We start from the raw sequence: 13,328 nt of genomic DNA, 5'->3' as shown, positions 1-13,328 counted from the left end.
CCCAGGTTACAACAGTGACTAGACTAAAAGATAGAAAGCAATCACACTGATTTTAAGTCAGTATTTTGGTATTTCAAACATAATTGCATTTTAGTGCTTCACATAAGATTGGAAAAGGATCAGTAATAAAGAGCACTGAGCTGTGCACAGAACTCTCATTACCTTTAATATCTCGATGGACAATCATATTACTGTGCAAATAGTGAACTCCTTCCAGAATCTGCCGTGTGTATTTACGAGTCACGTTCTCTGTGAGCGCTCCGTATGATTTCAGTTGGTCTTTGATGGAACCCTATGGCACAGAAGCATAAAGCACTAACACTTCTAGAATTCAACTGAAATTCAATTACATTTATGCTTGAAACACAGACATTTAAAATTACAATTCTTCTTGATTTAACCTTAAAACTTGCAAGCAGCTGAATAGTTCCACTACAATGTACAGAAAGAGAACAGCCCCCTAAACAGCCTCCTGAAGTTTTTGATGGGTGACACTCAGGATGAACATAACACATGCCCTTTGGGTTAGCTTATACTCAGAAACAAACATTGTCAAGAAAATAACCACCATGTCCTACAGGGTGGTAAAAAATAATAGGTAAGCAAATCTTAGCTTAAAATAAGATTAAATCAAAACTTCTTCAAAAATAGTTTTGCAACTATTTTTGTATAACCTGTCTTTGTCACATGAAGTTACAAACTGCTAAGATTACTTCTGTCACTTCTCCAAATGTCAGAAGAATTCAAGACATCCCACAAAACAAGACCAAGAACTCAAAGAAATGAAGAAGCAAAAAAACCCCCACCACCACTTAGAAACCAAGGCCCAGACACTGCTTTTCCTCTCTAGGGTCTCATAGTAAGTAGACTGCTGTAACTATTCAGAAATACAGAGATACTCCAGAAATATAGAGCCTCTGTTTTTATAGGAGCACATTTTGTTTAGCTCTGCTGACACCACTTGGTGAGAAAATGAAACTCTACAGTTTTCTGACCTTATAATATTTCCTAACAAAGAAGAAGAACAGCAGTTCAGCATGTACTAGGTGCCACACAAGAAGCAAGCCCCAAAATTATTTTCTGAATGCACTTCTTCTCACCCCCATCTCAGCTAATCTTTGTATTCCAGAAATACTTGAAGTGTGGCAAAACAAAACAATAAAATTCAGGGAGATTTAAGAGTTTACTAATGATAATATTGCCTTTTCAAAGACATTGCCAGGCACCACTTACACCAAAACCAAACACAAAGAGCTTTTGTACAAACCACTGTAATTCTGAGAACTCAAGCAACCAATGGAGAAGACAGGAGGTTGCAAGCAGTTGTCAGTACCCATCTTTGGTGGTTTTGATTTGGCAGTTTGAAATATCTGTGTGCATTTATGCAAAGCTGAATGCTTGGGTGCTCATCACACTGCACACTATGGATGGCTGAAGTGGATGAGCTTTCTTTCTTACCCCAGGCATGTACTCCATGAATATTGAGAGTGTCCTTTCAGGTGCATCTCTCAAGAAGCCATAATATTGAACAATTCTTTCATGCAGCAGATTTTTCAGCAACTGAATCTCACACTCAAGTGCATTTACTTCCTGAAAGGACAAAACAGGACAGATTAACCATGCTTGATGTAGTAAAACTAAGATTTTGGATTTGAATTTTTTCAAGCAGAGCAGTGTGTACATATCAAAGTGTTATGCAAACTAAGTAACAAAATACGCCTACAGCTAATGTAAAGTTTTTGCATTTTATAACAAGAAAATATCAACGTTAAACTGAGGTAATTAAAAACAAGCAAAATTATGGCTTTTCTATGCATTATCTTTGGGAAAGTTTTGCTAGTTTTTCATTGTTTCTCTTTTCTTAAAAGCTATATTTGTTTCAGAGCACAGCAGATATCAGTATGCTGATGAGGTCGGTGATTATTATGCAACATGCCATACACTTCCACTTGGGTAAAAAACCAAATAACAAAGCACAGAAAACCACCCCACATTTTAATCTTTGTGGTGGAATAATTAGCATTAATTCTTAACTTTTCCAGGATAATAGACTATAAATTAAAAATGCCTTTGATTAGCACTTGATATTGTAATAATGAAATGCACCACTAACAGCTGGTGCTTTCTCTGGAGCCATCCAAAATACTAGAAATTTTGCAAACAGGAAGTAGGTAAGAATCTCAAACTGTCTTCATAGCCAAACCAAATTTCTTTTTGGCAAATTGTTTTTGGGAACACTTATATTAGTACAGCTTTTTCTGCTTATAAATGTAACTTCTTCCAATTCCTATTAATATAACTAATTATCTATTTCAGAGTACACTTCATAATAGATTGATTTTAGAGACCGAGGCGACACCAAATCAAATTATGCATCTTCACAGCATAAGGATCTGTCTGAAAATTTAAATGTGATGCAATATTAAAATCAGGTAAGCAGACTAATTTTCTATAGTACAAACAAAACAGAATTCCTAACAAGGACATTGTTTCCTATCACAACATGGTTTAAAACATGTTCATCCTGTTCAAGGAAAAGAAAGTGAGCCTGGTCTAGAACCCACCACTTCAGCAGGAGCCTTTTCCAAGGTGTCTCTTTGGTGTCACTTACCTTGCTGGTTTCGGGGCTATCGGGATCAAACTGAACTTGTTTAACAGCCAGTTCTCGTCCAGTGTCAGCATCATAACACAGATACACTCTGCCAAAGGCACCTTGACCCAGCAGTTTACCAAGTCTCCAGTTAGTTGGAGCTCGTGGTGCTGAAAATATAAGTATGTTTTGGTTTTCAAATGAGCTTGTTATTCAGCTGATCGAGAAAAACTGGAATACACAGAAAATTATTTTTTAAAAGACTACTCTTTCAACAACAGAGACTGTGCATCCTAAACCTCACTATCTAAATTACCAAGATCAATAAAACTCCCTGTAAGATGGAAAACATGAGCTACTTAAACTTATTCACAAAATAAGTTGTGGTAGAACTAGACATCCTTAAAACAACTAGCAATAGCTAATATGAAAAACAGAAAAAGAATGTTAAACAAACAGCTTTCTTTTTAAAAAAAAGAGAGAGGCATAATTACAAGGTATGAGCTACTGAAGTCATCACAAAGTATATTTGCACCTGAAATTCTACCACAAGTCTGAAGCAGTACCACTAAAAATTTACAGTTTAACTGAAAACATGACCAAGATCTGCAAAAATAAATAGTAATTGCAACCTACAAAATCCTTCTCAGGTCCTAAAGTCTAAGAAATCACTTTTACAATGTTTTGTTATCACAGATGTAAATTCCAATTGAAAGTCTACATGGAGGTTGGTAAGGTAAGCAATGAAAATACTGATGAGCATAGTCCTGACCTTCGCTTATTAGAGAGACAAAAACATATTATTTAATGGCATGTGTTTGGATGGCATGCTAGGTTTTGACATGATATACCTGAAAAGTAAGAGTTTTACAGTAGGGTTCACCAAATGGCAGAACTTACAGCGGCTGGGTGGGCTGATGTCCATGACTGACAAGGTGGGATTGTCAATGTCACTGCCCCTCCTCCTCATGCGGTTATCCTCGTACTCCGGGGTGAAGACGCTGCTCCCACTGCTGGTGCTCAGTGAGTGATCAGTGGGGCTGAAACTGACCGGGGATCGGAAGCTGTTGCCCTGAGTCCTTCTGGCTCTTGGAAAAGTTTTACGACCTTCAATGACAAACACAGAACACAAAAGTTACAGTACAAAAAGATACTGGAAAGAAATGTCTGCATGCAAATATTTTATGAGCTCTACATCGCCTCATTCAGATCTGCCACAGCAGAGGATAGCCACAATCATCACGAAGTTTACTGGACTACAATCATCATGAACTTTCCACCTGGAAGGAAACAAACATTCATCACAGATGTATCTAAGGACTAGACAGAATCAAAATCTTGTGTTTAAGAGATTAAAATTGGGACCAAATTCTGGAAGTTTTTGAAATATAATCAACATGCTTGGAAAATCTGGAGACCTATAAGAGGAGGAATGAAAACGCCACGCCTCTGCTTTTATTGCTCTATTAAATGTGCAAATACCAATTTTCTGATATTTAGGAGAATAAAATACACATTTACAATGCTGTAGGGCCAAGCCAGCCGCTTCCTTTTGTAAACTAGAAAGTACTTAATTCAGAGAAAGACTGACACCTGGAATCAAACAGGAAGACCACAAAAGTATTTTAAAAATCAAAACACAAGCAATGCAAAATTTGGAGATAGCTACAGCATCAGAATGAAAAAACAGAGCATTGATCTTCAACATGTTAATTACAACCAGATGACTAATACAATTTATGTTAATCTATTTAGATAACACAACTATTTTTAGAATAGCATCTCTTGATTAAGTTTCATTCTAGAGAACTCAGCAATAACTGAATGAGTCTCTGATTCATTAGGTACTACACCAGAGGAGGAGTTCTCAGAGGACTAAAGAAAGTAGATAAAATATCTCTGAAATAGTAGACTTAGCCTTATATACTAGTCTGGACAATTTAAATTCCAAGAAAGATATGCAAACAAGTTATTAAGCAGTTTTATTCACCATTGAAAAGATAAAAATGTGATAAACCAGTCATAATTGGTTTGTCTCATCTAGCTAATCCTATTTTCCCATTTCAATGGGACATTCTCACAAGCTAACTTATGAAGTGTTGCAGACCATCTTACTATGCAGATTATACTCAAGACAGATTCAGAGCAGTTATCAGTGATTTTTCATCAAAGGGGAAGATAAACTGCTGGGGATGTCCACTTAAATTATCTTCAGTTCATTGCCATGCACTATTTTAATTCATCATGTACATATGATGGAATTCAACACACTGAAATATTGCAGATGACATCATGTTAAGTGTGGCTGTAAGTCCATTTAGAGACAAAAATAAAAATTCACAGTGGAATTAGACGTTAGAGATGATTCAAAAATCAAGATGAAATTCAGTAAGGAAGCACAATATGCATACTTAAAGAGAAACCTAATGCAGAAACTACAAAATGTAAAGCAATTGGACGTCATGAAGAAAATGATATAATATAGAAAAATGTAACCCAAGACTGAAGAGCAGTCAGAGTGGTGACCAGAAAGTAGGGTCATTCTGCAACAAATTAATGTGACTGCTACATACCAAGTTCTGCTTATATTCTGTGTTATACATAAAGTGGCCACGAGAAAAGCCTCAGCTCGGGCAGAAGAAGAAAACAAAGGCGAGAAACCAGGCGTGTGTGCGTGTGTGTGTGTGTGTGTGTGCGTGTGTGCGTGTGATGTAGGGATATATAAGGGCAATGACTAATTCTTCACTGTGATAAAATAGACTAACTAGTTCTACTTCCATTTGCAGGAAAAATGTCTTGGGAGACAGAGAAAGTTAAGTTATAAGATAAGCTATCTTGGAAGTTGATAACATAAAGGAAATGCATGTCTTCTGTTCAAGTCAATTTAGAGTTTACTTGAAAGTCAGTGTGACAGATCATTGCCTCCTTAAATCTTGCTCTAGAGCAAGGAACTGGACTTTGCAGTGGCCAAGTTTGATATTTCTGTGATTTCTGTAACATAATTCCATTTATTGCTCTGCACATTCCACACCGAAGTGAAGCCATCTGGTCTTGGGACACATTTCTTTGTAACTCTTCTCAACTAGTGCTCAACACACCCTGAAGTAGGAAAATCCTTCAGCTGCTCCTCTCTACTTCCTTTAGAAATTTAACACATGTTAAATTTATATCAATGGTATTACTGTCCTAACCAGTTTTGTGGACACATCAGCAGGTGCTGCCTTGCATTCCAACAATTTATTTCACCAACTAATTCTCAGTTTACATCACTGCTCTTAAATTTTATTTACTCTTTTAATCTAAGAAAATGTTAACAGGAACTCCACTGTACTTGAGATTTCTTAAAGCAAAACCAGACATTATAAACAGACATACCTACTTTAGCTAGAAAAGGGTCACAAAGGTCAAAAACTTATACTGTATGACTTGTGGGTGGCCAAAGATAGCAAACGTTTCCACAGTTGTGCATATGACTTAGAAATTCTGTAATCCATAACTTTACCAGAGATAAAACTGCTCAGAGGTTCTATCAATCATTAGAAGCTTAGCAAGTGAGTTTGGGGAAGAAATTTAGGCTTTCAATTTCATCAGTGTTTCCATTTAATTTCATTAAGATCTTAAAATTTTATCATGTTTTCCAATGAGAAAAACAGATTAATAAAACTGTTGCAGTGCTTACCATCGTTGTAGTCTTGTTGATGATATGAAATATGGTATCTTCTGGGATAAGTCCCCCCTTTTCCAAATTTCTCAAATATTGGGATATCATACTCTACTAGAAAATAAAATTATTCATTTCAAAATTTAAAATGTGACAAAAGCATGTTAAATTATTCACTTTGGTAATACAAACTTAAAATGGGCAAGCAGATCAGAGGATATGAAGGGCAGAAGCATCAGAGGAAAAAGAGTTATAGAACAAAATTACACAAGTCACAAGTACTAACAGGACTTCAGTCAAAAGTCCCAAAGGATCAAGAATTCAACAGCTCAAGTGGTTTGTAACCTCTTGCTTAAAAGAATGTTGGAGGACTGCAGTATGCCTGATTACTCCAGTTTTAAAAATACTTTATAGAGGAGAAACTATTCCAAAGAATATAATTTAAAGTTGTATAAATATGAAAAACTGGTGAATGAGTCAACACAGCTTGAATTACTAAAACACATCCAAAAGATCCTCTTTTAAAAGTTATTGAGGGGGAAAAGTATAAGGTAAGGGGAAAAGTCCCTCAGTGCATAAATAATTGGTTACATGGCAAGTACATAAGAAAGGGGGAAACAGTCAATAGTCCATAAGAATCTAAAACTCATGCAGTTTAATTATCCATGAATTCTCTGTACAGAACAAGGAACAGGGAGGTGACAAAATCACTTTGAGAAATAAAACCAAGAGAATAATTAGAGAAAGTCTTTAAGAGGCTACGTGACTGGATAATAAAGCTGCAGATGAAATTCAGTGTAGGCTTCTGTAAAGGTTTGTGATACAGACTTCCAAAAAAGCAGCACCAGAACTCTTTTTATTAGCTAAGAAGAAAATTAAATGCTGTAAGATATACTGAACAAAGTTTTGGTCCACTTAATTTCAAAGATTTTAGTAAAACTGGAAAATATTCAGAAGTACAGAGATGATCAAAGATACAAACTGTTCCTCCATAAGGAATGTAGGTCCCTATATACTAGAAAAGCAAAAGCTCAAAGGGAGCAAAGAGATCCATCAAAAAACCAAACCAAACAAAAAAAAAATCCACTGGAAAAACAGTAACAGGAAAAAAACAAAAAAAAAAAAAAAACAAAAAACCAAGCCTTAAAAAAAGTTACAAAGCACATACTTCTTCAGAAACACAATAAATCGCACAACTTTCTGTTGCAACCTACAGCTGATGCTGAGAAAGTTTATATAACTTGAAATAGGGACAAGAAAAATTTGTGGAAGGAAAAAGAAAATCTATCAAATCACAGAACATCTTGCATTTACAGAACCCTTGAGCAACACATGACTAGGAATATATTCTGAGAGAGGAACATTACACACCCCTCTGCAGAAGCCCAGTACTGGTGGTGGCAGGAGGAAAGACTATACCAGATTGACATTTTTTTCTGCTTCTGTTACACTTCAAATCATGAAAATAAATATTGAATATGGAATTAATGATTGCTGTCTATCCCACTATTAACATACTAAAACATGGAATGGGGAAAATCCCAACAAATCCCAATAAAAACTTAGAGATAGATATTACAGTCCAATTTAACTAAGTGTGCATGCCCCTATGCACTGCATATGTGCTCTTCTTACAGAAGCAGATAGTTATACTACACCCACTAGGAGTGATATCACACACAATAATCTAGAAGAAACATGAAATTTCTTGTATTTTCAAAGTATCTTTCACTGTGTGCATTTGGTGTTGCTTTGCTTTCTTCTACCATATTGTTTGTGTAATACAATACTTCTCCAGTGTGAACATCCCTTCTAAGTCCTACTATTTGCAAGAGGAGCAGTTCTGGAAAGCTAGTGTGTCTCCCGTGATTTTTGCCTACCTGAGAATTCCTGATGATTATCTGGATAGCTCTGTGCTCTTGGCATCCGAGACTTGGGATAGTTGTCCCTGGAAGTGTAAAAATACACAGAATCTAAAATCTGCTGTTAAACCACACTTAAGCTTACTGTCCTCTTACTGATGAAAAGCCACTGCTATACAGATTGCTGCAGAATGGAACTCAATTCTGAAACTCAATTCTAGTAGGCAACTGTAACAGTTAAGGATCAGCAACAATGGAGAAGGCTTGCTCACTGAGCTCAATGTAGGTAAGAAAGCAACAGACTCTGTTAATGAGCAATGATATTAGTAAAAACATGAATTATCACAAGTACAGCCACAAAGGAACACTGTTATGTTTAACACCTTTATGACTAAACACAAAGGTTTACAGACTGGCAAAATGGGTTATACAGTCTACAAAAACTCTTGAGGAAATTTAACCAAAGAAATGTAGAACCTTTTAATGAGAAAAAACATTTCCTCTTCTCTCCATGAAAGTCATAGGATTAAGAGAGTGATTTTATTGAGTTACAGAATGATGAAGAATTTTTTGGTTCTTACATGATCACATTGTTTCTTACCTACAGTTGGTATGTAACTCCCAGCCACAAAAAGGAATGGATGGGATTGCCAGTCAGAGCAATCGATAACAGTTTATTTCCATAAACATACCAAAACAGTGTCCTCCTTTTTCTGGTAAGAATTTCTCTAATGGGTAACAGAAGCTAAATGGAGACACAAAACCTACATCTTTGTAGGAAATATTTAAATGAAAAAAAAAAAAAAAAGGAAAACAAACTAAGTAGAGGTGACAAATTAAGTAAATAAAAACAACCAAAAAGAGTTTTGAAGAAGAAATTAGTTGCTTTAAGTTTGCTTTGTTTCCCCTTCTTTCACTCACTCCTACTCCACAAACCCCTTAAATTTGGCAATTAGATAAAATTTCTTTTCTATGGGGCTGTGTACGTACAACCTACCACACTAAAACACAAAATATCTTTCATGTCTACTGTCTTCCTTGTGAAATGCAGACTTATTAAACACAAAATTGTATTTGTTAGACCAAATCTACTTGTGTCTTCAAACCACATATTCTCAAATGAAATAGTACTACTGAATAATACAGCTCTGATTAACTGCCACAGGCAGTGACCTCCAACTCTTCACCTTTCCACCAGTTAAATAAAAAATTTTATTAGCAGTTTTATTACTTTTGCAGCTTGAAATAAAAAAAGAGCAAATCTGCACATTAAACCCAAGGTTATTTGCCTGACCACCATAAACCAAACAGGAATTTGTTTTACTTGACTTGGCTGGTGGACAGTGACCCCTCCAAACACAGGGGTCTTCTCAGAGATCAATCCAAAAAGACCCCCCACAGCACACACTGCCTCTTGCTGACTGGTGGGCGTTAACAAAGAAAAATCAGCTGAAAGTTGGCAAGAGGAACAAAGGGAGAGGAACAGGCAGTAAGTGCAAAGGAAAGGAAGGGACTCTCTGTTGCAGCCAGTAAATGACTCTACCATCTTCCTGAACTGGGTACCCCCTGCTTTAGCAAAGAAAAGCCTACTTCATATGGCAGTGCCTAAGAACTGTAAATTTAATGCAGTGGCTCACTGCCAGGGTATATACACCACCCATGTGAAAGACCTAGCAACATTTAGTAAAAATCTTCAGTATATTTTCATAGGACCTTAAATCTAAATTTTTGTGGTTTAAATTATTGAAAAAAAGAAAAAAGCACCACAGTATTTTCCATGTATTAGTAAGCAATTAAGTTTCAATAAGCTTTTATAAACATTCTATAACTTACAAGGGAATTTCTGGAAGAAGCACTGTCACTTGAAAGGAGTTGTATTTTACAACTGAGACATTATGCAATCTAATAAAGATAAATAATTAAATAATTAATGTAAATAATTTTTACCCATCTAATGGGCTGTCAAGTGAGGGACAGCTTCCTGAGCCAGAGTTTTCAGGACTGCTCAAAGACAATGGATCCAGCATCTAATAAAAAATAAACAGAGGAAGATCAATGAAGTTCAAGGTTTTTTTCCACATTATTTTTCTAAATAGCTAAGGGGGTTGCTATAATACAGCTAATAAGAAACAAATCAAAATCATATATGAACTGGTAAAAACAGAATGGAAAGCTCATCTGTTGACTTGAAATGAGCTCCTTCCTAAAATGAAGTTTGTTTTGATATATTGTATAACATCTATTGTTTTCCATTAATTGGACAGCAGTCCTTTGCTGTAAATTAAGCAGTTACCCCTCCAATTTTTATGGTCTGTGCTGCATCTTAAAGGTCCTGGGTACCTACTTTGCCATACACCAATTAAGGACTTATTAAAGAAACAGTGTCCCGAAAGTGAGTTTGCAGAGTGCAAACTCTTAAATGAACTCTGTACTGGGAAGGACAACACTTACCACAGGTTCAGCATTTTTATTCCTCTTATCTCATGCAGAACAATATTGAATACCTCTCTATCCAACCCCTCATCTCTTACAGAAAGTGTGGGGTCTGCTGTCAGAGTGCCAATAGCTGTGCTCAGGCAGATCAACAGCAGAGCAGAGCAAAACCCTCCATTCCCTAATTCCCTTCTTGTCTTTGTTGGGCAGACTGTGACAGATAAGGGCAGCATGGCCAACACTTGCCAAGGTGATGTGGCAATGTAGGTGGGGGGAGCAAACAGAATTTGTTAGCCCACCACACCAAACTGGCCCTTGAGGCTGCTTAGGTTGAACTAACCTGGCTTCTTATGAAAGTAAAATTCATTGATTTAAACCTGCTGACAGCTCACACAGCAATACCTCTATGACAGGTTATATATTTCTGGAATAATTAGGAGTGAATGGACATCCCAGGCTTCAGGGACCATCTGTCTGTCTGACCAGACAGTGACCAGAAATTACTTTACCCCCACGAAAAGTAACTATTTCCCTGGAATGAGCCCAGACTTGGGCTGGATCTGACCACATGGCTATGATAATGAATAGCCCTGGTCTGGAAAGTAGGAGATGCAGTCCCTATTCTCAGCTCGGTCATTAAAATTGTGCAACAAATTGCACTATCCCCTTGCCTTTATTCTATTATCTGTCTCTCATTTAGTCAGCTCATAAAAACTGTTGCCTCTTGCCTTTTGTAAATACACTGCCAATGTCAACAACAACTTGAACTGATTTGTGTATGCAGCATTATTTTTCTTTCCTCCTTGAAATATCTCTTTCTCCATTGCCAATTCTGTGAGCAGTTACATTCCTGCTCCTTTTCCTGCTGTTTTGAAAGGCAATTTTTTATACTGAGTAGAGAGCAGGATTTTTATTTTGCTAACTGTGCCGACATCCGACATCAATGCAGGTGAGTAAGAAGGAAAAAAACCAAAATACATTTGTGATCTTTACACACCAAAAAAGTGAATTTGGGAAGTCTTTCACAGCTTATTTATGCCAGGCCTACAGCCATCCCCTTGCCTCTATCCCAACACAGTACCTACCACACAGAATATCCTGAGTTGGAAAGAGCCCACAAGGATCATTGAGTCCAACTCTTAAGTATCAACTGAGTCCAAATAATTCTGACAAACCCTTTCTCAAAATCTCCTTTTAATTACCTGGAAAAGTTGTAAAGCTGGTCCTGCTTACGTATCACTCTCAGTAAAATAAAGGGGCTTGTGTTTTCTAATGTTTTCCGCTGGCATCTCTGCTGTTACTTGCATCTACCACTATCTAACTCAACTATCATGGCAATTAAGAACATTATCTTTCTCCTTGTAACAGCATATTTTAAAAATTGAAGAGACAGAGTAAAAAAAAATAACCAGGTTCTGCAAGACTAAACAGCACTACCTTGACATAAACAACCTTATGTCAAGGTTGAAACCAATCAAATTTTACCGAGTTATCATCAATTTTTTGCTGTTCCTTCTAAAAATTCCATATCCTTCTTGAACAACAGCATTTCATAAATAAACTTAGCAAGAAACTTTAATTTCAATATTCACAGAACATACCTGATCCATACTTTCTGGAATGAATTCACCCTCACTGTTGATACTGGTGAAGGATCCATTTCGAGCCACCTGATGCAGCTCATCTGGAATGTATCCTGGGGGAGGTGAACTCCTGTCACGAGTATTAGAACCTTTTGAAAGAATAGGGCCAGTCAGAATCTCCACTAATCCAGAATTCAAGGCTTTACTGAAATGCTTCATAGGCACTGAACCTGCCTGCATCACTTCTTGCTTTAGGAATCCCCCAAATGCCTGTGCAACACAAGACTTAAGAACAGCATTTAAAATCTACAATCCAGAAATTACGAAAAATTTGGGGCAGAGTTGCCGCAATGACATTAAAGAGAATTTTCGTTATACAGGAACAGAAATGTAATTTGCCCATACACCTAGCTGAGTAAATTCCTTGTTTTGACCAAAACCAAAATCCAAACCATCTACCCATGTCACCTAATCCTTTCCAGCTCTTGAGAATTTCAGTTTTTCTTTGTTGAATATTAAGTCTGTAAGAACATAAATACATACATTCATAACAAATGCATAATAATATAAATAAATTGTCTGGAAAATAATTAATTAAGCTCTCTAGTTTCATAATTAAATTTGGAAGTTAACATCACCCAACTTTCAAATATGAATAAGTGAAGAGGTTACATCAATCCCAAAATCAGTATGTTCAACAAATGCTCACACAGTAAAATACTATGGGGGTCCTAAGCAAGCAAATACATCGTCATATAAGCAGATTTTTCAGTAGCTCATTCCTCTATCAAAAACATCAGTTTTTTAAGTTACCCTGAAATAACTCTATATACACTTACTTGTGGGGTTTTTTTGATAACATTCTGTATTATATATATTAAAAACCCTTTTGTCTTAATATTCAAAATCTACTCCCCCAAAGGCAAATTCTGTAGTAGTCATTGATGAGTAGAAGAGACAGTCTTTGTTGAGAGCAAAATTTTCATGAAGAGTAAAAGACAAAAGACGTTTTTACAATTAAAGGTATTGAAATGTGCAGCTTACCTATTACAGAGAGTCGCCTTTTTCTGTCTGTCACACCAAACACTGTATTATCTAAATCTTCCAGTGAGGGCAAGGGTTCCACATTATTTACACTGGGTGACTGAAAATGCATAAGTATTACAACCTGCAGTTATTACTTTACATTCCTGACAATG

The 13,328-nt window shown here is 36.4% G+C and overlaps 1 protein-coding gene across 1 annotated transcript in view; it reads right to left on the bottom strand.

Annotated features, from left to right (window-relative positions):
* Window positions 1-13,328, bottom strand: part of MAP3K2 (mitogen-activated protein kinase kinase kinase 2) — a 47,347-nt gene that overhangs the window by 9,597 nt on the left and 24,422 nt on the right. The window contains exons 7-15 of the mRNA XM_058809176.1: window positions 13,174-13,273; window positions 12,148-12,278; window positions 10,061-10,140; window positions 8,132-8,199; window positions 6,270-6,365; window positions 3,491-3,697; window positions 2,612-2,760; window positions 1,459-1,590; window positions 163-292 (exon numbers count right to left, since the gene is read on the bottom strand). Coding sequence (XP_058665159.1) covers window positions 163-292; window positions 1,459-1,590; window positions 2,612-2,760; window positions 3,491-3,697; window positions 6,270-6,365; window positions 8,132-8,199; window positions 10,061-10,140; window positions 12,148-12,278; window positions 13,174-13,273 — 1,093 coding nt within the window. The remainder of the gene's footprint in view (window positions 1-162; window positions 293-1,458; window positions 1,591-2,611; window positions 2,761-3,490; window positions 3,698-6,269; window positions 6,366-8,131; window positions 8,200-10,060; window positions 10,141-12,147; window positions 12,279-13,173; window positions 13,274-13,328) is intronic.

This window comes from Ammospiza caudacuta, chromosome 8 (genome assembly GCF_027887145.1).
Source record: "Ammospiza caudacuta isolate bAmmCau1 chromosome 8, bAmmCau1.pri, whole genome shotgun sequence".
Lineage (NCBI taxonomy): Eukaryota > Metazoa > Chordata > Aves > Passeriformes > Passerellidae > Ammospiza > Ammospiza caudacuta.
This window is presented reverse-complemented; position numbering and strand designations above follow the sequence as displayed.